General features: G+C 38.4%; 3 protein-coding genes, 1 long non-coding RNA gene and 1 other non-coding gene across 6 annotated transcripts; 4 read left to right on the top strand and 1 right to left on the bottom strand.

Moving 5' to 3' along the window:
* The first annotated feature begins 6,223 nt into the window (after positions 1–6,223).
* LOC125211339 lies at positions 6,224–7,040 on the top strand. Its single transcript, XR_007174495.1, has 2 exons — positions 6,224–6,263; positions 6,785–7,040. It is a non-coding gene; the product is annotated as an uncharacterized LOC125211339 (long non-coding RNA).
* Positions 7,041–12,990: 5,950 nt separating this feature from the next.
* LOC125216380 (WAT1-related protein At5g64700-like) lies at positions 12,991–15,699 on the top strand. The gene is made up of 7 exons (XM_048118072.1): positions 12,991–13,211; positions 13,282–13,344; positions 13,442–13,558; positions 14,376–14,625; positions 14,808–14,966; positions 15,063–15,214; positions 15,355–15,699. Exons 1-7 carry the CDS (start codon positions 13,039–13,041, stop codon positions 15,518–15,520), a joined length of 1,080 nt encoding a protein of 359 aa, XP_047974029.1. The 5' UTR covers positions 12,991–13,038; the 3' UTR covers positions 15,521–15,699.
* Positions 15,700–15,855: 156 nt separating this feature from the next.
* Positions 15,856–17,175, top strand: LOC125209745 (phosphatidylglycerol--prolipoprotein diacylglyceryl transferase-like). Its single transcript, XM_048109329.1, has 2 exons — positions 15,856–16,102; positions 16,487–17,175. The coding sequence occupies exons 1-2, from the start codon at positions 15,971–15,973 to the stop codon at positions 17,027–17,029; spliced, it is 675 nt and encodes a 224-aa protein (XP_047965286.1). The 5' UTR covers positions 15,856–15,970; the 3' UTR covers positions 17,030–17,175.
* A 1,022-nt stretch (positions 17,176–18,197) lies between these two features.
* On the top strand, positions 18,198–18,352 carry LOC125217193. Its single transcript, XR_007175613.1, has one exon. It is a non-coding gene; the product is annotated as a U1 spliceosomal RNA (small nuclear RNA).
* A 492-nt stretch (positions 18,353–18,844) lies between these two features.
* On the bottom strand, positions 18,845–24,383 carry LOC125215925 (kinesin-like protein KIN-7E). 2 transcript variants are annotated; one of them, XM_048117507.1, is made up of 14 exons: positions 24,171–24,383; positions 23,558–23,847; positions 22,838–22,927; positions 22,637–22,737; positions 22,413–22,526; positions 22,248–22,329; positions 22,085–22,152; positions 21,933–21,998; positions 21,715–21,839; positions 21,303–21,639; positions 21,109–21,210; positions 20,160–21,026; positions 19,712–20,016; positions 18,845–19,380 (listed from the first exon to the last, which is right to left on the bottom strand). In XM_048117507.1, the coding sequence occupies exons 2-14, from the start codon at positions 23,763–23,765 to the stop codon at positions 19,056–19,058; spliced, it is 2,790 nt and encodes a 929-aa protein (XP_047973464.1). In that variant the 5' UTR covers positions 23,766–23,847; positions 24,171–24,383; the 3' UTR covers positions 18,845–19,055. The 2 variants fall into 2 exon arrangements, with proteins under 2 accessions (XP_047973464.1, XP_047973465.1); XM_048117508.1 differs by lacking the exon at positions 24,171–24,383 and having other exon boundaries at positions 22,838–22,923; positions 23,558–23,682.
* Positions 24,384–24,502: the final 119 nt, after the last annotated feature.

Genomic DNA, 24,502 nt, shown 5'->3' with positions numbered 1-24,502 from the left:
TAATTTCTTTGCAGCAAAATGTCTATCATGAATCGTGTAGTCGTGAGCTCTGGGATCGGTTCTGGTAGTAACGATTTGTTCTATCTCATAATACGAAACAATAACTCAGATGTATCATGATTATTCAGGTTTTGATATGTTGACTTGTTGATGTGTAAATGTTATAATGAGCAGGTGAAACTGAGCGGGCGATGGCGAAGTTCAAGAAGGGCGATCGTTCACGAATGATCTGGACATTACGCGAGGAAGAGATACTCGCAACAACCTTGGCTGAACTCGTTGCCCGGGATTGGAAATCGGACAATGGGTTTCGCGCTGGTTATCTCTTGAAAATCAAATACCATATTCGCGCTGAATTCCCCAACTCGGATCTCAGGGGTACACCACATGTTACTTCCAAAATTTCTTGGCACGAACTGGGGTTGGCTTCAATCCACATGGGGATTTTAAAATTGACTGTAATGATGTACATTGGGAGCAAATTCTGAATGTGCTATTCCTTAACTCGTTGCTAATGAGCATTTGAATACGATTTAGGTTTAACTTTTTGCTTGTGGTTAGTTGAATGTATAATCCCTCTGTGTGTGTAGGCTGACAAGCATGCCAAGTTCATGCAGATGAAGTCTTGGCCCTTTTGGAGACATGGAAAATTATTTTTGGCAAGGACTGAGCACATGGAAATACGGCTGAAGACTTCGCTGATGCTGCTGCGTGAGCTCGTCCCCAAGAAACCTTGGGAAGTGAGTGCAACGAAAATGATTACCACCATTGTATGGACGACATCCTGGCTGAACAAAGCACTCCAATTGGGGAACAACCTGATCTGCAAAAGTTGAGCTCAGGTACTGATTAGCGCCGCACTTCCACTCCGAAAAACTCCTAAGCGGAAGAGCGTCTCCACTGATGTTGAATTTATGAAGTTTCTTGCAAACCTTCATGTTTAGACTAACTCCCACCTTGAGGTTATCGCTGCTAGGATTTGGTACGAGTTTGACATGGGCAAGGCACAGATGGAGGTGTTTGATAAACTCGGCACCATTGATGGACTAACACTTGTAGAAAGGTATGAACTTTGTGACATTCTTAGTGAGAAATCACAGAGCGTCTGTAGTTCTTTATGGATATGCCAGAATCCGCTCGTCTTGGATATGTGAAAATGTTCATCTAATAGAGCCTTGTACTTGGGTGATTCAGCAATTGAAGTGAAGCTGTGTGGTCTACTATAATACTCCCTCCGTCCATAAACAATAGATCACTTTGTGTATGACACGAGTTTTAATGTAGAATTGGTAAAGTTAGAGAGAAGAGAAAAAAAGTAAGAGAGAATGAGAAAAAGAAGAGAGAAGGAGAAAAAAGTAAGAGAGAATGAGAAAAAGTAAGAGGGAATCTTTCATAAATGGCTGTGATCTATTTTTTGTGGACGGCCAAATATGGTAAGTGTGATCTATTTTTTATGGACGGAGGGAGTATGTTTTATATTATATGTGATTGTGGCAGCAAGTGCATGTGTCAGCTGTGAATATTTTGGTAGACATTGAATCATCTAGCTGGTTGGGGCCTCTTTCATTTTATGGAATTGTTACCCGGTTCTGAAAGCCCCCAACATATTTTGTACCTAAATTATATATAAATGATCCTTATCAATATTATCATTTTCTGTAGCCTACGAAGATGGATGCTATTGAATGTAAATATAGTAGTTATTAACATTTTTTTGGTGGAGGCGAATGGTTTTCATGTATATTCACACACGACATTGAGATTAATGCCCAAATATTTTTCAGTGCAGCCACTAATACCGATAACAAAAGTTTAAAAAAACCAGTATATATTACAAGGTTGAAAATTAACACCATGATGTGATGCATCAGTTGTCGACCAACAACAACAAAAGTTGTAAAACACGCACCATAGTTCCTACATTTCTAGGGCCTTCAAAACCAAATTAAAGCAGTCCTCATCCACATAATACTATCAGTGAAGTTATTGGACTTACTTCCTTACCCCTTCAACAACCTACGGATGCCTTACATTTTGAGGATATCAAGGTTTTGGTGAGTTCGATACGCATGAGCTAGCACAAGTTTTTTTTTCGAAAATAGGTACATAAAGTGAGAAAATAGAAAAGTTTTAGAGTGACTAATACTATGCATCTTTGCAAAAATATTGAACAACATCTGACCAACCACTGTTTCAAAAGTTAATATGGACAAGTTTTCATGTTATCCCTGCAGTTTCAGACTTGAATCACAACCGATAACATTCATAATTGCGACCAACTACTGTTTCAAAAGTTAATATGGACAAGTTTAATTGTTATCCCTGCAGTTTCAGTTTCAGTTTCAGACTTGAATCACGACCGATAACATGCATAATTGAACCCTGGGACCAGATCAGAGTAAAAATGGGCATATTTAGTAGGGATCCCAACGGTCTGCCTCAAACGCTCAATCCCATGCCAAGGAACTCACAAAAACCATCATCCCAGTAAAACGTTTTGGCATGTGGTACGCCTGAATAGCGCCCAAACTCAAATTGTAACTCTAATAGTCGCACCTTTATCAACATGAAGAGTGTAGTTGCCCAAGCGCATATTCCGGTACAATGGTCGAACAATCTTATCTTAATATTCCAGCCAAAAGTAACACTCTTTAGCTAATCCAAAAACAGCTTTTATTGTTGTCTCAATAGCCTCTCGATCAACATCAACCCCTATCGTCTTTTTTATGGTAGCATTACTCACTACAATTACCTTGTCCACAACAGTATCATCTGTATCCTTGCCAACTTTGGTAAGGGAGTCGGTGGTGGCGTCAATTCCAATTTTCATTTCGTTTGCAGCTATTTCCGCCACTAGGTTTAAAACTTTTTGAAGAGAGTGAGCTAGCATGAGTTGACTTGCTTGAGGGGCCAGCTTCACCTAGCGCACCATCGGGACAAGATGCCTTCATAGCATGAGGCGGAGGTAAGGACCGACTCTTTTCAAAGCGTGTGTGAAGCTGTCCATCGGGAGCAAAGTCTATGAAGCATATGCCTTGGTCGGTGGTGAACTCATTGTCGTTCGGTGGAGGAACATCATCAAATAGTTTGCGGCTCACCGGTAGTGGGGGGAATATGTCCGGAGAGTTCACCTCCTCATTCACCTCAGTAGTCTTGATGGTGTATGGATCATCACTAGGAAACTTGTCCGTGTCATTTGAACGTATGACAACCTCATTTTGCCGCTCCACCTTCACATCATGCTCGACCTTCACATCTGCTAAGCCAAACAAGAATGCTAGCTTCGTATATTCAGGCTCGTCGTGGTGATAGTACGCGCTGACAAACCAATCATACTACCACACACCAAAAAACAAAATTAAATAGATGAAATCATCAACATAACAACATGATAAACACAATTAAATGCAAGAGCACCTTCATGATCTTCACCCAAACCTCGTCATTAGCGACGATAATTTTGTTGTCCTGATCCCATTGTGCTCCAAACGTCTTTACCACAACTTTGAGCATACAATAAAGCATGTGCATTATAACCATTATAACCATTCTTTTGGCCAACTCATCCTCGGTGACAACAATACCCACTCTAGTCTGGAGCTCTTGTGCGGCGGTCATCAAGAACCAAGACGGGAAAATGTGTGACGCCCCGGAATTTCGTTCCCTTCTTTCGAGATAAATCGGATTTAGTAGCTTAATTAATTCCTTTTTAGAAGCTGTGTAATCGTAGTCGTGGTTGTAATTTTCGAATTTGGAGTAATGCAAGTATTTTTCGTGGATGAAATAAAGTGCAAAGAAATTTTGTGTCAAGGATAAAAGTAAAGCTATGCTTTTATTAGATAAATAATTGAGGAACAAATTACACAAGAATGTCGAAGAATTTATTCACATAGTACTTACATAAGTGAAAGTGACAATACACTCTTATATTACAACTCTTCTCTAGAGACTCTAAATTACATGAAAATGGAAAGTATGACTATGGTTTCCAAACCAACATTTGGATCTTTCCAAGAAGAGGATCATGAGGATCTTGAGGAAGATCATCTCTTCCTCTCTCTCGACTTCTACACCACCTTGATAGCCAAGCTACACCAAAGAAACCTACAAAAAAATAGCCACCAAAGAGGTTAAAAAAATTCCAATAAAAGAGCAAGGATTTTGGCTTTCACCAATAAGGTATAAGTGATGATCAAGACATCACATTGCTGCCATGGAATCAAAAAAAAATATGCCCAAGGACCGAGACATCCCCAATTCTCCACATAGAGCAATAGAGACAATAGTAGACAAGGGATGAAGTCATCATCTAGGCCTAAAAGGGAGTAAGCAAGATCCCTCCTTACACCAAGGCTGAAAATACAGCCAAGGATGTCATCCAAAAATTGCATCAATTTGGCATGAAAAGCATAGTCACAAAGCTCAAAAGAGAGCCAACTAGTAGCTCAAGAATAGCAGCCCCATATCAATTTAGGAGCCGCCAAGAACAGTTCCAAAAAAGCCAAGAACCATGGCTACATAAAGGAAAGCCCCTGCCTTCTCTTCCTCCACAAAAATTCGAAACCAACAAGGAGTGGAAGAGGAGCAAGGAGGGCAGCCAACAAGCAAGAGGAACCACCAAGTGAGGTAAGTACCTCAACACCAACAACCAAACTTGCATCATGTAGAGTTACCAACACTTAGCCAAGAATTTAGATCAATAGTGTTGCACAATAGCTTGAGCAAGTCATGAGAACTTAGATTCATAGGACAACATCAAGGCAGTAGCTAAAGCAGTCATGAACCAACAACGTGTATCGCAAGAACAACAACAAATCACCAATCCCATAAGCTCTCAAGAATTAATCTATGAAAACAACAAATGCCCCATCAAGTTTTCCATCAAGCACTCACTGCCATAACTCAAAGGAATGAGTAAAGGGGAAAGGGAAGGGTGACTTAGCTTAGACGGGGAGGCGGACCGGCGAGGAAGCAAGCGCCGGCGCAGCAAGGGAGGATCGACCGGCGGCGTCACTCGCCACGGCTGACGGCGGGGGTGATGCTAGGTTCGGGTTCCACGCTTGGCGGAGGACGAAAGGCGATGCCTTTCCCCATCGATCGGCGACCCTGCCGCGGGAGGCGACGCGGGCAACGCCTCTGCACGCCGGAGCTGCGCGGCGTGACGACGGCGACGACGGCGGTGCTGGCCTGAAAAGCGAGCGACGAGCGGCGAGAGGAAGAGAGCCGCGACTCGCGGCGCGAAGTGGAGATCGGCACGTGGGCAATCGCTGGCGAAACTCCACAATCCTCCGGCGGTGCCGGCGTTTGGCATGAACCGCCGGAGAAGCCGAATTTGAAACCAGAGCACCACTACTCCTTCGCTCCTCGAAAATTTGGGGGAAAGTGAAGGGATGGCGGATCGTTGAGGATTGAGATGTGAATCGGTGAGGAGGCGCGCCGGCGACGCAGGGGACGGCGACTTCGCCGAGAATCGGGCGAGAGAGAGGAAGCCACCGCTGTCGGTTCTCCATTTTCGATTTCAAGGAATGGCGATGGGAGAAGAGTATTTTGGGTTCCCATTTCTATCTTGTTGGGCCACTTGAGTTGATTGGGCCGAGATAGGTAAATTGAGGAGTTGGGCCAGTAAGAAGAGACTTTAATTTAATTAAGTTGGGCTCTAGTATTTAAGTAAGTGAATGCAGTGGACTTTGAGCCAAGAAATTAATTATGAAGAGTTGGAATTTATTTAAGGATTTGAGATGGAGCAATAAATTAATTCCCAAATAATTACTAAGTTTCCGGAGGTGGAAAATATTTGGGTTGGAGCTCACAAGTCGAGAAATAAATGTCTAAATAAATTATTTAAACTTCGAGAAAGGAAAGTATTTAGGTGGGAGACGCGAAAGCCGACCGGCGTCGCCCCGCGACGCCATGGGCGGCCTTAAGAAAAATCCGAAGAGAAGGATTTTGAAGAGACTTTCCAAGAATTCCTATTCTTGTTAATAAGTGCCCGAATATTTAAGTTAGAGAAAAATAGAATTTCTCCAAGTTAATAAAGAGAATAAATAAACTCTGCAGAGTAGTAAAGCCGAGGTAGGATTAAGAAAAATCCTATAGGCCGAGACTAAGATATAGGTGCTATCCAATAGGATGCATGCATTCTTTCTAAAGAGAAATAATTCAAGTATTAATTAGCGTGCTACGCTATTTATTTTCAAGGGATAAATTGTTCGAGGGCGAGTGAGGCCAAAGCGAGTAATTGAGTTGAGACATAAGCATATCAGGTGGGCTTTCTATTAATATCCAGCACTATAGTGTGGATATAAAGCAAATATTTGTGAAATTATGAAAAATCATCTTTTCTCAAAATGAAGCAGTGATTATTTTAAAGTTGTTGTCATGCCATAAAATGTTTGTTTTGAGGCCTATCTGTTGGGGTAATAGCCCGTGGGTTTTGGCGATGCCAGCCCGAGTTTAACGAATTCGGTTCCCAATAGGACCGCAAATCCTGTTCGGAATAATGTGCACGAGAGCCGTGAGCCATCAGCTGTTGGCCGGCGATGTGTCCGTTGAAGGTGGCCACCTTCACGGTACACGATTCTCAGATAAGGCGAGGATCCAAAAGAACTTAGACTGCAGTCAGACTTTTAGCTCACAGAGAATTTAGTATGCTCGGGCCTTTTAAGAAAAAAAACCCCGTGCGATACTGTGGATGGATGACAACTATATATTGTATGTTTTGTTTTCGGCATGTGTCCACTGAGTATTCATGTACTCAGCCCTGCATGTATTTATAAATGTGCAGGTTGAACGTCAAGAGGATGGAGAAATGATCGGAGTCGATGCTACTAAATAATCAAGTGGATCTTTTCACGATTCGTGTCTTCATACACGAAGTCGTCTAGTATGGACTTATTCCGCTGCTCTTTTGTGAAGTGAGACATCTTAGAATCTCACCTTCGAACTCTGATTTATTGATGTAATGTTTATTCTAGTTCTAAGACCATGTAATGGTACATTTGACTTCTATTCTATGATATGATCGACTTGGCCTTCGGGCATATTCACAAGTTCTTTCCCCGTTTCTTTCCCCGTCTCTTTAATCCCTCCCATTAGTCGCGATTTACCCGCTTTCGCTATCCTTAGCAAAGTGCGGTCGTGACAAAATGTTACATGTCCGTCGAGTTTCCTTCTTCATGGTGAGCATTATGTCAAGAACGATGGAGTCGGTGGCAGCGGACCAAACAACATTGTAGAGGTAGGAATCTTGAGTGGGTGGAGTCATACTTATTGGAGATCGAAAATGGTATTTTTGGATATGATGTGGAGCTGCACACAAAATACTAGCACCATCAAAGAAACTAAATGAGGGTTAGTAATTGGATTGACATGTAACTACCCACCTAACATCATTGCGATTTCTGCAAACCACATTAACTTCACTCTGCATTTCCACTCTAATCACATCATCAATGTGGTTTACCGCCATTTTTGGGTGTTGACAAATTAACTTCTTTTGAGCTACTATACGTATCATTCCTATTTGAGCAATTATTTAAAATAAGTATGCTGGTTTGAAGTCATACCAATTACTGATATGGATTATTGCTGGTTTGAAGTCATACCAATTACTGATATGGATTATTAAGTATGGGTGCAATATACGCGACAATCTCCTACACTTGGTGAGATTACCACACGACACACGCCATGGGACGTGGCACATATAGAGCTTATAATTTTCTATATAAATTGTACTCACATAATATCATCATATTTAGTTCTGTTTTTATGAACTAATGTCATGACTAATTCATCCCAAAGTAGAGTTTATTTTTAAATATTTTTAAAACTCGGAAATTGATTTCGATTACTAATTCTTCCAAATGGCCCGCTCAACCACGTTTCTCGCTCTCGTGTGTCGCAGGTTGAACAATTCCTTCGGGTTTTGGCGAGCGTCTGTCCCTCGTGCCCATTGTTATTAGCATATGCATTGTCACATAAATAATAACGACATGTGAGATGAACGATGTCAACATACTTTACAGAAACTGAAACATATTTCCAACATACTCAAACAACAGGCCATATGTATTATTTTAATAGACATCTTCAGGCCGTTCAGATGAGAAACGACATCCCTAAGGACACATGAATCCCCTGCAAAACCTTCCCATCTCGGTAATGCATAAACAAATTGCATGTTGCGGTCGCAGGCAACGAATGTGTTGGTTGCCTGCAGCACTAACTAGCACGTTGATATGGGTCCCATCAAGAGCACCACCAACACACCCCTGCAGTGAAATTCACTCATTATGTATAAACTGCAGTAATTTTATTTAAGTAAAGCCTCAAAGCAGTCATGGAAACAAGTTCATACCTTGAACCATTTCCAGCGGTGGTCAGTGTAATCAATGAGGACCGAGTTTGGCTTACTTAGAAGTATATAATGGAGGCTTAGAATGGCACCCAACACCCGATGGACGTAATAACGAACAGTAGCCCCAGATCTTTTGAAGTCAAATCAGACTATCCTATTTTTTTATGGTGAACAAGGACCTCTAAAAAGATAGCAACCTACTCTTCAACACCAATGACTTTACCCACTGTCAACCCACCACCTTCAGTCAGAATACGACACAACTTTCTAAATGTGTTTGGGTCCATGCGTAGGTTCGAAATGCAGTCTGCGTCAGTTCAATGTACGTTGCGGTCTAGGTGTTTTATCTGATCCGATATCCTATTCAAAACACTGTACCTCCTAGCCTGGTCTACTATTTCATGATTAATAGCGTGGTCTCCACACGGTACATGTCCGTTAGGTCTTCAAGCATCAAATACAACCGGGTTGTGTTAGGTGTAGAGGGGATCATCCTGCTTATTGGGTACTAGATAAAAAAAATTACCTTAACATCTGCACAATATTCAGTGATTGATTGGGTGCAACTCTCGGTAAATCATTGACCAACAAAGCACACATAATGAAGCACATATATTAATTGTAGCAAGTAATTAGAGATGATTACCAAGTTCGACATTGAAAACTAACATCAACGAAAATTATAGCATGTAAATAATGTATGATCTCTACAAAATAAACTGCATTATACACACATTCCATAATTCAGGCGCTTACTGATGAAACTTGTCGAGTTTCTATGACGTCTTGTTGGTTTAGACGTGACGATGTAGTACCCAAGAAGTTTTCCTTGCAATTAGCCTACCAAAATACTCAGTTAAATCAAATCAACACAACAACAAAAGCATATGGGTAATTTAGATCTCGAAAGAAAATCATCTTCGTAGACCCAAAGACATTATCAAAAACACATCTCAATTTAAAAGGCAAAATTGTATGAATCAATGGTCAGAGATGTTACAATGAGATCTACCCACCTCTTGGTTGTGGATTCCACACGCGAAGCCCGCATGCCTTCTTCAAATCGACAACCACATATGAGACCCACCGAGAACTTTTGCATCTGCAACAATCAGCGGATGGAAAAAGCAGCATCTACCACTATGGAGTTGCTGCAACTTTTGTTGCCGGCGATGGATGGGTTTTGGTAATTTGAGCCCTAAAAATCATGGTAGCAAATAAAAAAGAGGGGGAAATCGAAAAAAATTGGGACAAAAATGTAATCTTTACACCATTTCTGGGTTGGTGGGCCCAGCCAGATTTCAAAAACCACCTTTTCATCAAGATTAATTTTTCTCTATATCGAAGCTGAATAGTGAAGGCCCAACCCATAATCAGGGCCCTGCACAATTGAGTGAGTGAAACTGAACATTGGATTAATCTCAGATATGGATCCTTTTCTTGGCATTTCCAATAAACTGAACATGCCCTTATTGTGTGCCGCTTATCCATACATAGTAACATAGACATTATGTATTGGGTGCTACCTACCCATGTATCACAGCACACACTACATATATTGGGTGCCACTTACCCATACATAACAACTCAGACTACATACAAAAGAGGTCGTCTTCCCAAGTATAAAAGCAGTCTCTAACTAGGGAGTATTATTTTAAATTTATAAGTATAAATCAAATAATGTCCAACAAATAATTTATTTATCACGTTAAATTTTTTATAATAGATATTGTGCATTGAGCAATTAAACACAACCAAAAGAAATATTTACTTAGTTGCATTATTTGCTTCCAACATTTTCAGTATCCATATATATGCTAATCTAATGCAGGTACAATCTCTTACTCAGTTGAATCCTATATAAGATCTTTAATTGAAAATACATATTATTTGTTAGACAAAAGAATGATTCTACGTATATATATTCCAAACATTTTGAAACCACCACCTACTATATATTAATCGCACCATAAAGGCATAAACGTTGGACTCATAAACTTGTAATGTTTTGTCTGCAATATTTACATAAAATCCAACCTCAACTAAATTAATGCAAAATATCCCACTATGTTTTATTCTTTACTTCAATTAGATCACGTGAGATATATATGTTTTGTTCTCACATTTTAAAAACTACACACGTCTAACACTACATAAGAAAAGTAACATCCAAACGAAAAGCTATCGGCCCTTCTCACTCGCTCTCCTTTTCATCAGCGTCGCTTAGTTGAACCGACGGGCGACCGACCTTAAAGAAGCGCCACGCTCGAAAAAAGCAAGAAGCCGGTTCACGAAATTAAAATTTGTTTTTTCCCTCCCTCTCTTTTTCTCTTTTATTTTCCCCCTCATGTAGCTAAGATCCTTGCGTGTAACTTTAAAAAATTTCATGGAAAACAACACGAGATACTATTTGATTGGTTGGGAGAATGGAGCCCCTAATGAGGGATAGAGTTATCAACATCTCTTTACATATGATAATGACTCAAAAAAGATGAAATGTAGCTATCCTCTTCTTGGAGCATACTAGTGATTGATTGATGAGTTGCTACTTCTTTGAACATGCTAAGGAAATAAGAAAGAAAGCAAGGAATTAAAGAAAATGGCATTAATTTCACATTGATATTTTTGTGATGAGCAATGGTTTTTATAGGCATGTTATAAATGTAGATCCTCTCCGACCCCCACACTCTTATCTTTTTGAATATGTGGGAGGAAATTATTGAAGAATTATGCATGAATTAAGTATATTATTTATGTGTGTTGCCTAATATCTAAAGACTAGGGGAGGGGGAATTTGGTCGGTGAAGAAAGACGTTATTATGCTAAATATGTCAAAATCGATAAAAAATTATTCTAACATTAGGTTCCTTAATATACCTATAGATATGGGCTAGGCATAATTAATTCACGTGCACCAATTCGTGTAAGGATGGCATACAATCCAATATATTGTAATTATATTTTTATTTACACGAAAATTAAAGGATAATGTGCTTAGGTAGTTAGATAAGATCGATACGTAAGTACTAGAATTAGTATCAAATTGATTGATTCCTAACATCTAATTAGAAGCCATTATTTTGAAGTTAATAAGGCATTTTTTAGAGGAACCATTTTTTTAAGAAAAGGTAATCAAATATAGCACTTTATAATCAATTCATGATAATATTAATAAATCTTTTAAAAGTTCAAAATTGACGACCAATTAAGCTATTGGCTTTAACTTTTTTCACAATGCTAAAAGAAGAAACTTGATGTGTACTGGTCAAACTAAGCATTCAATTAGAATGGTTGTTGATTCACTAATACAACAAATTAGCCTGAAATGAACATATATTAATTTGTACTAGTAGTTCTCACTTCTCACATGCGGCAGCAAGTTTTATTTATTTTTTAAGAGATATTTGAATAGTTGGTCAAAAGTATATTTGAGTAACGAGGGAGGAACATGCAGAACATTTCTTTATCCTCCAACCCTTTAAATTTGTGCCAACACTTGCAAGTGTGATTACTTTGTTGTGACATGGAATTTCTTTGTTGAATTGTCACTTCTTATTATACTATTATTATTTAAATCCAACAATTTCCTCATTTGGAGAATCAACCTTTCTAATCTTATCCCACTTTAACAAAGCATGGGGATTTTTTAACCCACCAAAAAATATCAGGAAGAAGAAATCCCATAAAAAGTACCGTAAAAATCAAGGAAATGACAAGAGAGGGCACACTTTTTTTTATTAACAGGAAAGGTGAAAATTCGACAAGAAGTAAGAAAATTAGAGAAATAACAAGAAAGGCCTTTTTATTCGGAATTTATGAATTATTTAGTGAAAATGTGAGTTTAATTTTAATCCATTACTTTCAAATTTAACAACTCTATTTATGATTTTTTAGCTAATAAACAGTGGTAATGAATTCTTAAAAAATAATTACATACCCTAAGTCGGGGCACAATTTTACTAAAGATACAAATTTAAATTGAATAAAAGTTAAAAATATAGTATGTTAAAAAAGATAATGGCACGTATATATATAATGAGATACAAAAAGTGGGACATTAATTTGATCATCCAGTCATTTGGGATCCCATTTGCTAGATTCTTTGGTAGTGTTTTGATATTGTGCAATGACCTAACTTAATATGCGCACATGTGTTAACCCTATATTTAAATATTTATATGCTAGCTATAATTAATATTTAGTTAACATAAAACGTAACTCGTGCATTTTAAACAAAATTTCGAATTTTGTAGTATGTAAATTAATTAGAGAAAAAGATGATTTGAAATTATTGTAACTTGAACAATAATGCTCTAACAACTAAAGTCGCTCCATAATAATTAAAATTATCGTCGTTACAAATTATCTAGTTAATTAACCCTGGTTAATTATATATATGATGACAAGAAATCGCTATAGTCTCTACTGTCAAACAAAATAATAAATTAAATGAGTTTTGTTTTCTTTCCTTTATAATTTCATGAAGGCATAAAATAATTAAAAATGAAGTGTCCAACCCATCACCTTTTTCTCTGTGGCTTCCGTTTAATTCATCACATGGCTTCTTTACTCAGAATCCCTATATATACACACAGAATTAAGAGCCCTATACACACACTTATTCCAACCAAAATTGTGAATCAAATAGCTTGAATTTAATTCTATATTTTAGAGAGAGAATGGAGGAAAAGAAGCCCCTTTTGGCAGTCCTTGCAATACAACTAGTATATGCAGGATATTTCTTGGTAACAAAGCTTGCATTTGATGTTGGAATGAACACTTTTGTGTTCGTTTTCTACAGACAAGCTGCTGCTACTCTCTTCCTTCTCCCCATTGCCATCTCCCTCGAACGGTACGTAAATATAATAGGGTTTCTTAATTCTTAACTTAATTTCTCTCTCTAAAAATTTATTTGATTGCAGGAAAACTTCTCCACCATTGCCACTCTCACTCTCCATCAAGATTTTCATGCTCAGTCTAATTGGGTAATTAATTAATTAATTAGTGTGTAGTTTTTCTTTTCTCTCTCACTCTCTCTAATATAGGGTTTCTTAACTTTCTCTCTCTAAATGTATACTGCAGGATTACAATGAGTTTGGACATAGTGGGTGTGGGATTGAAGTACACGTCAGCATCTTTGGGGGCTGCAACTTCGAATACACTACCTGTTATCACTTTCTTCCTTGCTGTTGTTTTAGGGTAATTCAATCTCATTTCCAAAATTTATTATGTTGTATATATAGTTTTGGGTGCTAATTAAAGCTAAACTTTTGAATGATTAAATGTGCTAACACTAAATAAATAAATTGAGAACACATTTGGTTAATTTTTTGGTTAAGGGTGCTTTCTATTAATTCAACCTAGAAGCCTATCAAATTGTTTTATTATTTGCGAAATGGAGTATAAGTTTTTTTTTAATTTAGTTATTTTAAAATACTTTGATTAACCTGAAACTTGATTAAACTCAATTAACTAAGGAATTAACTTTATGAAGTGGAGGAATCAATAAAAAGGTGCATGATACCTTCTATTTATAGGCTTTTACATAGGAAAGAACCCTAATAGGAAAGAACTAAATAAGGGTGATTCGATGATAAAATTATTCTTCTAATATGTTCTCCTTACGTAGCTAAATATTCTATACATTTTGGTTAATAAAATTAATAAACATATGTAAATAATATTGCACTATTATTTAGTGATTCGAGCTCTCTTCCAATCGTCATCCTCACTGTGATCTCATGAGTATTTTTCTATTCTATAGTCACAAAAGTTGGAATAAAGCCAATATCTTTTTATACACATAAAAATGGGCCTAACTGAATTTCTTGACATTCAATATATATATTCACTAACCCCACAAAAAATTAAATAAAAAAAGGCATGAAAGCAAACAACATAATTTTCATGCATCTTTCTAAGAAATTCAAAATATAACTACTAGTTTAAGAATGATGTGCATATACATGACGTGCATTGATGAAGTGAAAATAATGTTGGTATCGATAAATTGCAGGATGGAGAAGCTGAAGATAAGAACTGGCCCCGGATTGATGAAGGTTTGTGGAGTCACACTTTGCATAGGAGGAGTAGTGACCATTGCCTTCTATAGAGGCCCTTTCTTGAAGTTATTGCTTCACCACCACTTGATTCACAACCATCTTCAACAAATCCAACCACATTTGCCCCCTGCAAACACTTGGATTAAGGGTGTATTTCTCATGCTACTAGCCAACTTATGTTGGGCCTTCTGGCTCGTGTTACAGGTCCGATCATCTCTCAGTGCACGTAATGTATATATGTTTTAATAAAAGAAATTAAATCATATAGTTGATTCACTATTGACTAATAATGTGACAAACATTATTTGGAATATATGGTAGGACAATATTTCCTGTTAACCATTGTTATCATGTCACTCATACTAATCCTATTTTTATTGTAACAGGGGAGAGTATTAAAAAGTTACCCATCAAAGTTGTTGTTGACAACCCTACAATGTTTTTTTAGCACAATACAATCATTTATAGTTGCCATTACTGTTACAAGAGACCCTAGTGATTGGCAACTTGGATGGAACATCAGACTTCTGTCCGTAGCATACTGCGTAAGTTCTTTTTTTTTCCGAAACAATAGTAAAAAATTGAATTATGAATGTACGTGCCCATCGACTGATTAAATGTTGTGCCGGTTTGTTTGGCAGGGAATAGTAGTGACCGGCTTCACATTCTACCTTCAAACATGGGTTGTCGAGAAGAAAGGCCCGGTTTACCTATCCATGACCACTCCATGGATCATGGTTTTCACAATCATTATATCTGCATTTGTTTTGGGAGAGATCATCACTTTGGGAAGGTACTATTTTCTAATCAATTTTTCTACTATTCAATCTAGTATATATACACAAACAGGAACTTTGTTTCAATTTTAACCCTTTTAATTTGTGCTTGTAAAATGAAATATGAGATTGAAATGAGTAATTGTATGGAATGTAGTGTTATTGGAGCAATTCTCCTAGTTGGAGGGCTTTATTTTGTGCTATGGGGAAAGGCTAAGGAAGAAGAGAGGGAGAAGGGGGAATGCAAGCAAATTGGAGATGTTGAGAAAGCATGTGGAGTTTCAAAGGGAGAAACGACAACAACCACGACAAGTACTAACTAGTTAGGGTTCAAGGATTGTCCATGTTATATTAAATCTAGTACTTTCATGTGTGAATTGATTATTTCGAGATCTCACAATGCATTTTAGTAGTATTACATTTCATGTATTGTTGCATATATGTATTTATTTGATGGTGTACAACCAATTGGTTATAATAATACTAATTATTAGCACTACTAGTTTATATGTGGATGAAATTTCAAAGATGAGTGGTTGACCTAACGGTCAAACATGAATTTCTCCAAACCATAAAAAATAGTAGAAATGTAGGAACAAAACTAAACCATTTCTCCTATAAATACCCGATATCCATTTTCTTTCATTTCCTGTCTCCGATCTGCGATTTCACAACCGAGCCCACTCTCTCCATTTATCTCTCTATCTCCCTCTCTCTCTCTCTCTCCGAAAAACTAATTTTACAGAGAGAGAGTGAGACCCCAGTGTGAGAAAATGGGAGGGTGTTCATCCAAGTCAATGCTAAAGAATGTGGAGGAGGAGGTCGACGACGTCGCTCCTCTTCCAATGCCGGAGAATCAAGTGGCTTTGACCAACGTGGAAGAGGCTGTTGCCCCGGCCGAAAAGGTAAAACTCGCATTGTACTATTTTATTTGATCATGCATGCATGAATATATATGTGGTATATAAATGTATATTCCTTAATGTATTCGTGTTGACAATTATAACACAGTCTGTTGACATAAATAATTAGCAATGATATAACGTATAGACTTGAATGGCAAAAGTTACTATTAAATTTTGAGTTTGATGTTTTAAGAAGATAAATTTTCTTACTATTTGACCTTGGGATGGAGACTATTGTATAACGGAGTAACTTGGAAATGAATATTCAAATCTAATTATTCAACTGTTTGATATAGTTAGCAGTTAGCAATTTAAGATAGTTAGCAATCTAACACGACCCTATCATTTTACCAGTATTAGTATTATTTTCATTTGTTTACGTAGGTCGAAGAGGAGACATGCGAGGTCGAGTATGAGCCCAATGTCGAACTAGAACTCGAGCAAATGAAACAAGAAGACACACTCGAGGCCGAGAAGGAAATTGCTACCGAGAGCCTAATAACCGAAACCACGAGTGACGAAAATGTAACGGAGCAATCACCTTCTAAAGAGAATAAAACAGAAGAAGAAGAAGAAGAAGAAGTCGTCCAAGAACTCGTCAAGACACCCGAACCATCCGCTTCCGACGAGAAAGAAGCAGAAGCAGAAGCAGAAGCAGAAGCAGAAGCCTCGCCCGAAACTCCAGAGAAGATCGAGCCAGAAGCCGAAGCTTGTGTTGAAGAGGATGAAGGCGTAGTCAGCCCAGTAGAGGCCGAAAAACAAATCGAAATCGAAGTCTCTGAGAAAGAAACTGAGACACCACAAGTAGCTGAAACGGCTGAGGAAAGTAATGAAACGACAACTCAGGAGGAGGCAGTAGAGGAGGTGAAGAAGGTGGAGGAGGAGCAACCTGCTCCTCCGAGGCCGAGGTTTAGGCTGTGGTTCTAGAGCTCGACCATCGTTCCATTTTCCTCTCTGCCATTCAAATCATATCCTCTCACCTCTAATTTTTTTTTCCAGTGTTTTATTACCATGTTTTTGAAGATTCCTAGCTGAAAATTGCTTCTTCTAGAATAAAATTTCTGTTGCGCCAATTCCATCCTCGGTTTGAATTTATTTTTCTGAGTGTGACTTTGTGAGATTATAAGCTAATTTCATAATAATTCCAAATGAGAATCTCATCTTAAATAACAAATGTTAATCTACAATTTACAAACATAAATCATTTATATTAAACTCAAACTTAAAACTATTATTCCATATCCACCTACATTTTATACCTTTTCAATTATACCTACGTACTTATTTGAATTACATATTAATCCTGTAACACTTTGTCAATAGTTTAACTTAAATAAATAAATAACTTTTTTTATTAATATATTTATGTTTTAATTTTATTTTAAAACTTATACTAACGGTACAACAATAGACCAAGTGTAAAACAATATTTTGTATTTTATGAAAGTTTTGAATTTTGTTATTCTTTTGATTCAATTTCATATAATTTTAAGAAATAAATCCTAATATTAATTTGAAAAAAGTAATAGTAAAAAATTAAAAATTACTGATTTTTCTGAAAAAAATATCAAATTTGCAAGCACGGCTAAAATAGAATTATTTTCAAGCACAACAGATGCTCGTAGTCGTAAGTATCTGGATTTCCGGAGAGGATCACCTACGGCAAACCCTAATTCATTTCCTAATACATACACATATACATAATAAGTGATGGTGGGATCAATCACTCATGTATGTGTGTATGTATTAGGAGATGAATTAGGAATTGTCGCAGGTGATCCAACCAAACTGGCGAGATTTTTTAGCACAGTAGAGGTGCTCAAAATCTGATTTTCTAGCAAAGAGAGGTGCTCAAAGTACTAATTTCTAGCCACGTGCTTGTCGAGAACTCGCAATACTTTGCGACGAGGCTGACGGCGAGCATACTTGCTGCTCACAAAGTGCTCGGAATAAATGTGCTCGAAAAAGAGCTTTTTTACAAAAAAAACTTTTTTTTGTAATGCGAATTTTTTAGGAAAGAAGTGCGAAAAAAGAGTGTTCTTTTTTTTGTAATGCAAATTTTCTGGGAAAGTAGTGTTCATAGAGAGGCATCGGCCCACTTATCTGGACGGAGTCAATGGGAGACCACCCATGGCCTAGGTTGGCGACATCCATTGCACTCCGGAGGGGCGCTCGCCTAAGGTCGGGCTAAGTGGTCGAGCCTACGTCATAATTTGTGTTAGAGGGGGCCTGTGTTCGTGTGCCCCTCCCTTAAAGGCTCATTATTTCTCATTATTTTCTTTCCTTTTTTATATACAAAGTAACAATGTGTATGAATTAAATTGCAAGCAAAAATTAATATACTCCTTCCGTCCACAAAAAATAGTCTCATTTTATCATTTTGAAGTGTCCATAAAAAATAGTCTCATTTCAAAAATGAAAACTATCTTTTATAGTACTTTATTATTTTTTCTCCCTTCTCGCTCTTACTTTTTCCCCTACTTTATCTACTTTTTCTTTCTTCTCTCTTACTTTATCGATTTCTAATTAAAACTCGTGCCGTCCACGAATGAGACTATTTTTCGTGGACGGAGGAGTATATATGTGCTTCATAATCCATGAACAATCATTAGCCATATCAATAAAGGAAATTTTGAGCTTATGTTTCTTGTTAGTTTCTTGAAATATATTTGCTTCTGCACACAAATAATTCAGAAAAAAGAGAAAAATAAAGTCAATGAATAAGCAAATATGAAAACGCAATTTACCAACAAAAAATAAATTTATACAAAAATTATATCTCATCAATGGCTCTACATACATACTCCATAGTTATTTCAAGCCCTCTTTCTATGAGTCAAAATAGTAGTAAGTTACTAACTTTACACCAACCATCATTTGCCTAGCCTGGTAAAAATTCAATGTCCATTCCCAAAAATCCATATAATGTAGAGAGAACGACTCGAAAATCGATCTACAGGAACGAGATCAGGTTCCGTCGAAAGCTGTTGTGGAATCTTGTCGGGTGCCGTGGTGTGAAGTTGAGGCCAAACATCTCTTTGTGGTGAGTCTGCCCGTGTTCCGTCGAGTTCACCAGCTTCGCTACAAGGAATGCGCTGTCGGAAACATGGTCCATGTCGTCCGTCTTGGTCCATACACGGTAGGATAGCTGCAGCCGTCTGAGCTTGGTGTCGAGGTCGATTCCCCACTTCAGGAAGAGGCTCTCCCGTTCTTGCTCGGACAGCTTCCTTGACATCCTCGTGCTCAGCATTCGCCTCTCCTCGCGAAGCGCCTTTAGGCTGTTTACATATAAGAAATGTCAGTTTTATTTTTTAAGGTAATTGTTTGGAAAAGTTCGCGAACTTTGACCTAATTTTGGGTTTAGACGTTGTATGAATCATACAACGTCTAAAGACGTGTCAAAAACATCCCTATGACTAGAAAAAAGACGTGGCATAATTTTTTTCTTGCCGATGTTGGAAAATTATGCTGCGTCTTTTTCCAGGTTGTTGGGACAATCATCGGAAATATAAAATCAACATTTCAAAAATGGCCTCACTTTTCGATATGAAGCAAAATAGACAAGGTGATTATTGAAACATTTTAAGAACATAGGTTTGGAGATGTAACCTTAGAGCCAGAGTGAGACATTGTCCGTTGACGATGGTGCTCTCGCCTCGAGAGAATTTCTCCTTGAGGAACTTCATCCTCCTTATCTCCACCTCCATATATACAGCATCTGAAGCATCGCCACCTCGGAAGAGGATGAAGAAGTAGCTCCTGTGTATCAACGAGACGTTGCAAGCGTGCCAAAGCTCGACTATCTCTTGTTGGAGCCTCCTGAACTCGACAGGCCAATTTGAAAGACCTCTGCGCTCATCCACGATGGGATCCGAACCAACATCTTTAACGCGCCTCTTTGGAGATTCATCGGACTGCGTTCATTACATGACATGTTATATAAGAATTTGTCTTTGTGTTGAGTAAATGGACCGAGCTAAGGAAACGAGAAACCTTAGTTTTCTAAAAAATGGTATGATCCTTAACAAGTGTAAGAGAAAGAAAGCATAATATTCACCTGATTCTTGGAATGCATGTCTTGGGATGGATCCATCTCGATATCAAAAGTGGTGTCGGGTGAGCACTGGGAAGCCTTCCTTGATATTTCTCGAATGAATGGGGTACAGATCAGTGGAGACTGTTTCTTATCAAAATCCACGTACCCTCGTTCTGATCCAATCGAAGAAGTGATCTCACTAAAATCGAGCCAAGGCGAATTCAAGCCAGCAATCCTTGCTCTGCAGCTTCTGCTCTTAGTCAATTTGAAGAAGGTAGCTAAGGGTGAGTCTTGATCCAGACCACGTGTAGCATGAGATGAGAAATCCGGTGTATGAATCGAGCTAAATTCTCTCGCTTCCTTGGATGGAGGATACAACGAGCCTCTCTCTTCGTGTTCCTGTGACTGCTCCTCCATTGCACAGTCATTCTCTTTGATCATTCCATTGTTTTCAAGAGGAGTTGACGATGATTCCACGCCTTGCGTATGTCCATTTTCATATACCTCAACTGGAGGGATTTCAGTGTCCTCTTCCGAATATACGGAATTGCCATTTGTAGCGCTCGACTCTTCAGTCTCAATGCAACGGACCTCCCTGCACATATCCTCCTCCAACGTTCCGTTACTTTGCTTCTCAGTCTCCTCCCAACCGTGATCTGAGTAACTGTCGCTGGAATTTGAAGCTAAGATCATCGGTGATGCATTACCAAGCACGAAGCTCTCATCAAAACACGGAACTTTCACTATTTGACCATCTGAACTCGTCCTGCTGTGGCCCGGTGAACATGTTCTTGCATCACCATCCGAGGAGTGAGGTCTCTCCTCTTCTTCCATTTTACTGTCGGGTGATCTTTGTACTCGAAGTTGAGGGTACTCTCCCACTTCTACCTAGAGAACGAAGTCAAGAAAGAAGTGAACGCACGGAAAGGGAGGAACGGAAAAAAGCAAAGTTTGATACAAGAATTGTTACCTGTGTCAAGGACTCTTCATTTCCAATGATTTCTAACAAATCTTTCACTTGTGATTGAGCGACGTCTCTTTGCAGAATAACCTCGTTTAATTTCTCCTCGAGCTAGAAGAAAGTGAAACACCGAGATAAGAGCTCACGTTTCAATGGTTAATGACATCAAAATTGTTTTCAAGAAACACACAAATGTTTAGTACCTTAGCAATTTGATGATCTTTCTCTCTGAGCATTGAGGGATAATTTGGTGTGGAGATGTTGGATTGATAGTTTCTCAGCTCACTCTCGAGTCTCACTAGCTCCCGTTGCAAATACTTGACCAGAGCTTTGTCGGACATGACCACGTTAACTTGGGCGCTGGTGGCCACTTCCTTTGCACAGCTCGCAAACAGCAGAGTGTTTCTTGATTGCTCAACGTGGCTGCGCGCAGGGCTCATAGTGCAAATGATGGCGGTTCTAGCATTCCCCCCCAGTGACGTTTGCAGGATCCGCGTCAGCTTAGAATCTCTGTAAGGAATGTGTCCGCCTCGGCCCTTGCTGTATAATGTCATGAATCAAACGATGATGAATGAAATTTGGAAGGGGAAAAGATAAGTACGAAAGCGTGCATACCTTAGCTTGCGAATGACTGTTCCTAACGTCAGCAAACTGCGGTTTATGTGGCAGCCTTCTTTTAATCTAGTCCCTGCTGAATTAGCTTGCGATGCTCGTTCGCTTCCAGCCAGATCGACAAAATTCTATACATGATGAAGAAATAAATCGATTTCAATGAGACAAAAAGGCACAGCATTAGGAAGCTATTCACAATACATGCACTTATGTTTCCGTACCACAGCAGCTGCAAAAGCGCCAACGTTGTGACTGCCTGTAAACTCACGGGGCGAGCTTTCAACTGTCTGCAATAATGTAATTTGTCTAAACGAAAAATCATCTAAAACAGACGACTTTAAAAGGCGCTAGATAAGTTAAAAATGAGCCTTACCAGTCGAATTATCTGGTGAGATCTGGAGCTGACTTCATTAAGGGATGTCTCTCCAATTTGCCTTTCGGCTGATTAAAAATGACAGAAGATTGAGAATCTAGATTCCACACATCGGCTGGCTTAGAATTTGTTTTGACATTCCAAAATCTACTATATTTCTTACCTTCGCATACAGACAGTAGCTGAATCACATGATCCCAGTCCCTTATAGTTTCCTCCGTGAGCTTCTCGACCACCGTCCCTCTCTAGCAAAAGCAAAAATGCTGCCTGTCAGGAAATCTTGAATATATTCTCGAACAAATGTAAGCCCGGAAAAGGGATTATTCACCTCTGGATCATCCAAGAGCCTTAGAGGAGTGCTGTCTACACTGAGGAGGTCCCGGACGGATTCGTTGTAGATTTCCAAAGCAGAGAACTTCAACACGAAATCTCTTTCCGAATGCTGAAACATCACAGTTAGTTGAAGAAATAAGGTCGATTTACACCAAGAAGTTACACTGCATTTGCAAATGACAGAAAACAGAAAATTGGATTTTGACATTTTGGCATTACCTTCTGTATGTAATCATATATGTCGGCTATTGCATACTCGGTCACTCCAGTCATTGTAAACGTCTTCCCACTGCTTGTTTGCCCGTATGCAAAAACACTTGCTGCACGAAAGTTTTTATCGTGGTTTAGTTCAGATTTGCACTGAAAGAGACAATAAATGAAGAAGACCAGGCAAGAAATCGAAATGGGGATTAGACTCACAATTCAATCCACTAACAACTGAGATTGCAACGTTCTTGGCTGCTCTTTCGTAGACTTCCCTTGTCGAGCAATCAGGCTTAAACACCCTATCTATGCAGAAAAAGGGGCAAAGAAACACAGCATTTTCACCAGCTATTTCAAGCAACTATTTTCAGCATAAAAAATGAGATATACTAAAACATCATACAACAGATTTAGAATTGAAATCCATAAATAAGGCAACATTCCCATTTATCATACAAAAAAATCACAAACATGCAGATATAGCAACCTCATTGAACTCAAAAACATCAATACACAAATCTTGATCATCTTTTCACAAAACATGACCAAACTCAAACACACAAAATTCTTGAAATTACAAAAAGCCATCAAAAGATCATCTTTTTGTAAAACATGATCAAACTCAAAACACACAAAATTATTGGAAAATTACAATAAAACCATCAAAGATCATCTTTTTGTAAAACATGGTTGAACCCAAACACACAAAACTCTTGGAAAATGAAAAAAAAAATCATAAAAAAAAGATCTTCTTTTAACAAACATGACTCAGACACACTAAATTCTTGGAAATTTATGAGCAACCATGAAAAGATCATCTATTCACAAAACATGGTCGAACCCAAACACAAAATTGTGGAAAAAATGCCAATAAAAAAACATCTCAAAACTATCAATAAACAGAATTTAAAACACTTGGGGGAAACTGCAACTCACCAAATTTGTAAGCAGTTGGATACATGGACCTATCCGAGGCAGAGACATTAGCATTCTTGTAAACAACAGTGTTGTCATTGATGCAATCCCAATCTGCAGCATCATGTCTCGAGATCTCTCTCCCATTCAAAGGCCTCAAACGCACCGACACATTAATCCTCTCCCCATTGCCTCTCACCACCTCCTCTCCACCTCCAACAGACCCCATTTTCCACACCAAAACTCGTGGAAATCACACAATCATCTCATCCCCCAGAAAAATGGGGGACAGAGCATAAGCTTTCAAGAAACTACAAGGAAAATAAAAGAGAATTTTTTTGGGAGTCAGCTGAAAATGCTGCAAGGAGTCAATGGAAATATACTAATACTAACTACTTCTCATCAATCATACATACTGTGGGAAACCCCTTTTGTCTCATGCATTGAATTGGGGATTTTTATGCAATTTACTTTGGCAAAGGGGTTGTGTTGTGTGGTCCATATCTACAGACTGTCAAAACTCAAATGTTTTGATTCTCATGAATGTTTCCCAAGTCAGGGGCTGAAAACTTGAAATAATCTCTGGTTTAGGTTGAATGTATGTCATGTTTAAGGATCAAGATTCAATTTTTACCTGAAAATCCGAGGAAAATATAGGAGTATGATTTTCCCCTTTCTTTTTCGAACGGGCCTTTGTCAAGGAATGTTTGTTTTTGCAAGAAAATGTGGCCTTTTCTCTCTTCTTGCAGAATCCTCAGCTCCCTCTTCCCTCTGGAGAAGGGAGAGAGAGAGAGAGAGAGAGGGAGGCTATAAAGATTGGATCTTTGAAATGGGAAGGGAGTTTGATTCTCTTTCCTTTTCAGGTTAGAAGGTGGCAAAAAACCATGAAAAAGACTGTAAAAAATTGGTCTATTTTTTAATGAATTTTTGTTAAGGTAAGCAACGGTTAATAATATTCTCATCTAA

The sequence above is a fragment of the Salvia hispanica genome, chromosome 3 (genome assembly GCF_023119035.1).
Source record: "Salvia hispanica cultivar TCC Black 2014 chromosome 3, UniMelb_Shisp_WGS_1.0, whole genome shotgun sequence".
Taxonomy (NCBI): Eukaryota; Viridiplantae; Streptophyta; class Magnoliopsida; order Lamiales; family Lamiaceae; genus Salvia; species Salvia hispanica.
This window is presented reverse-complemented; position numbering and strand designations above follow the sequence as displayed.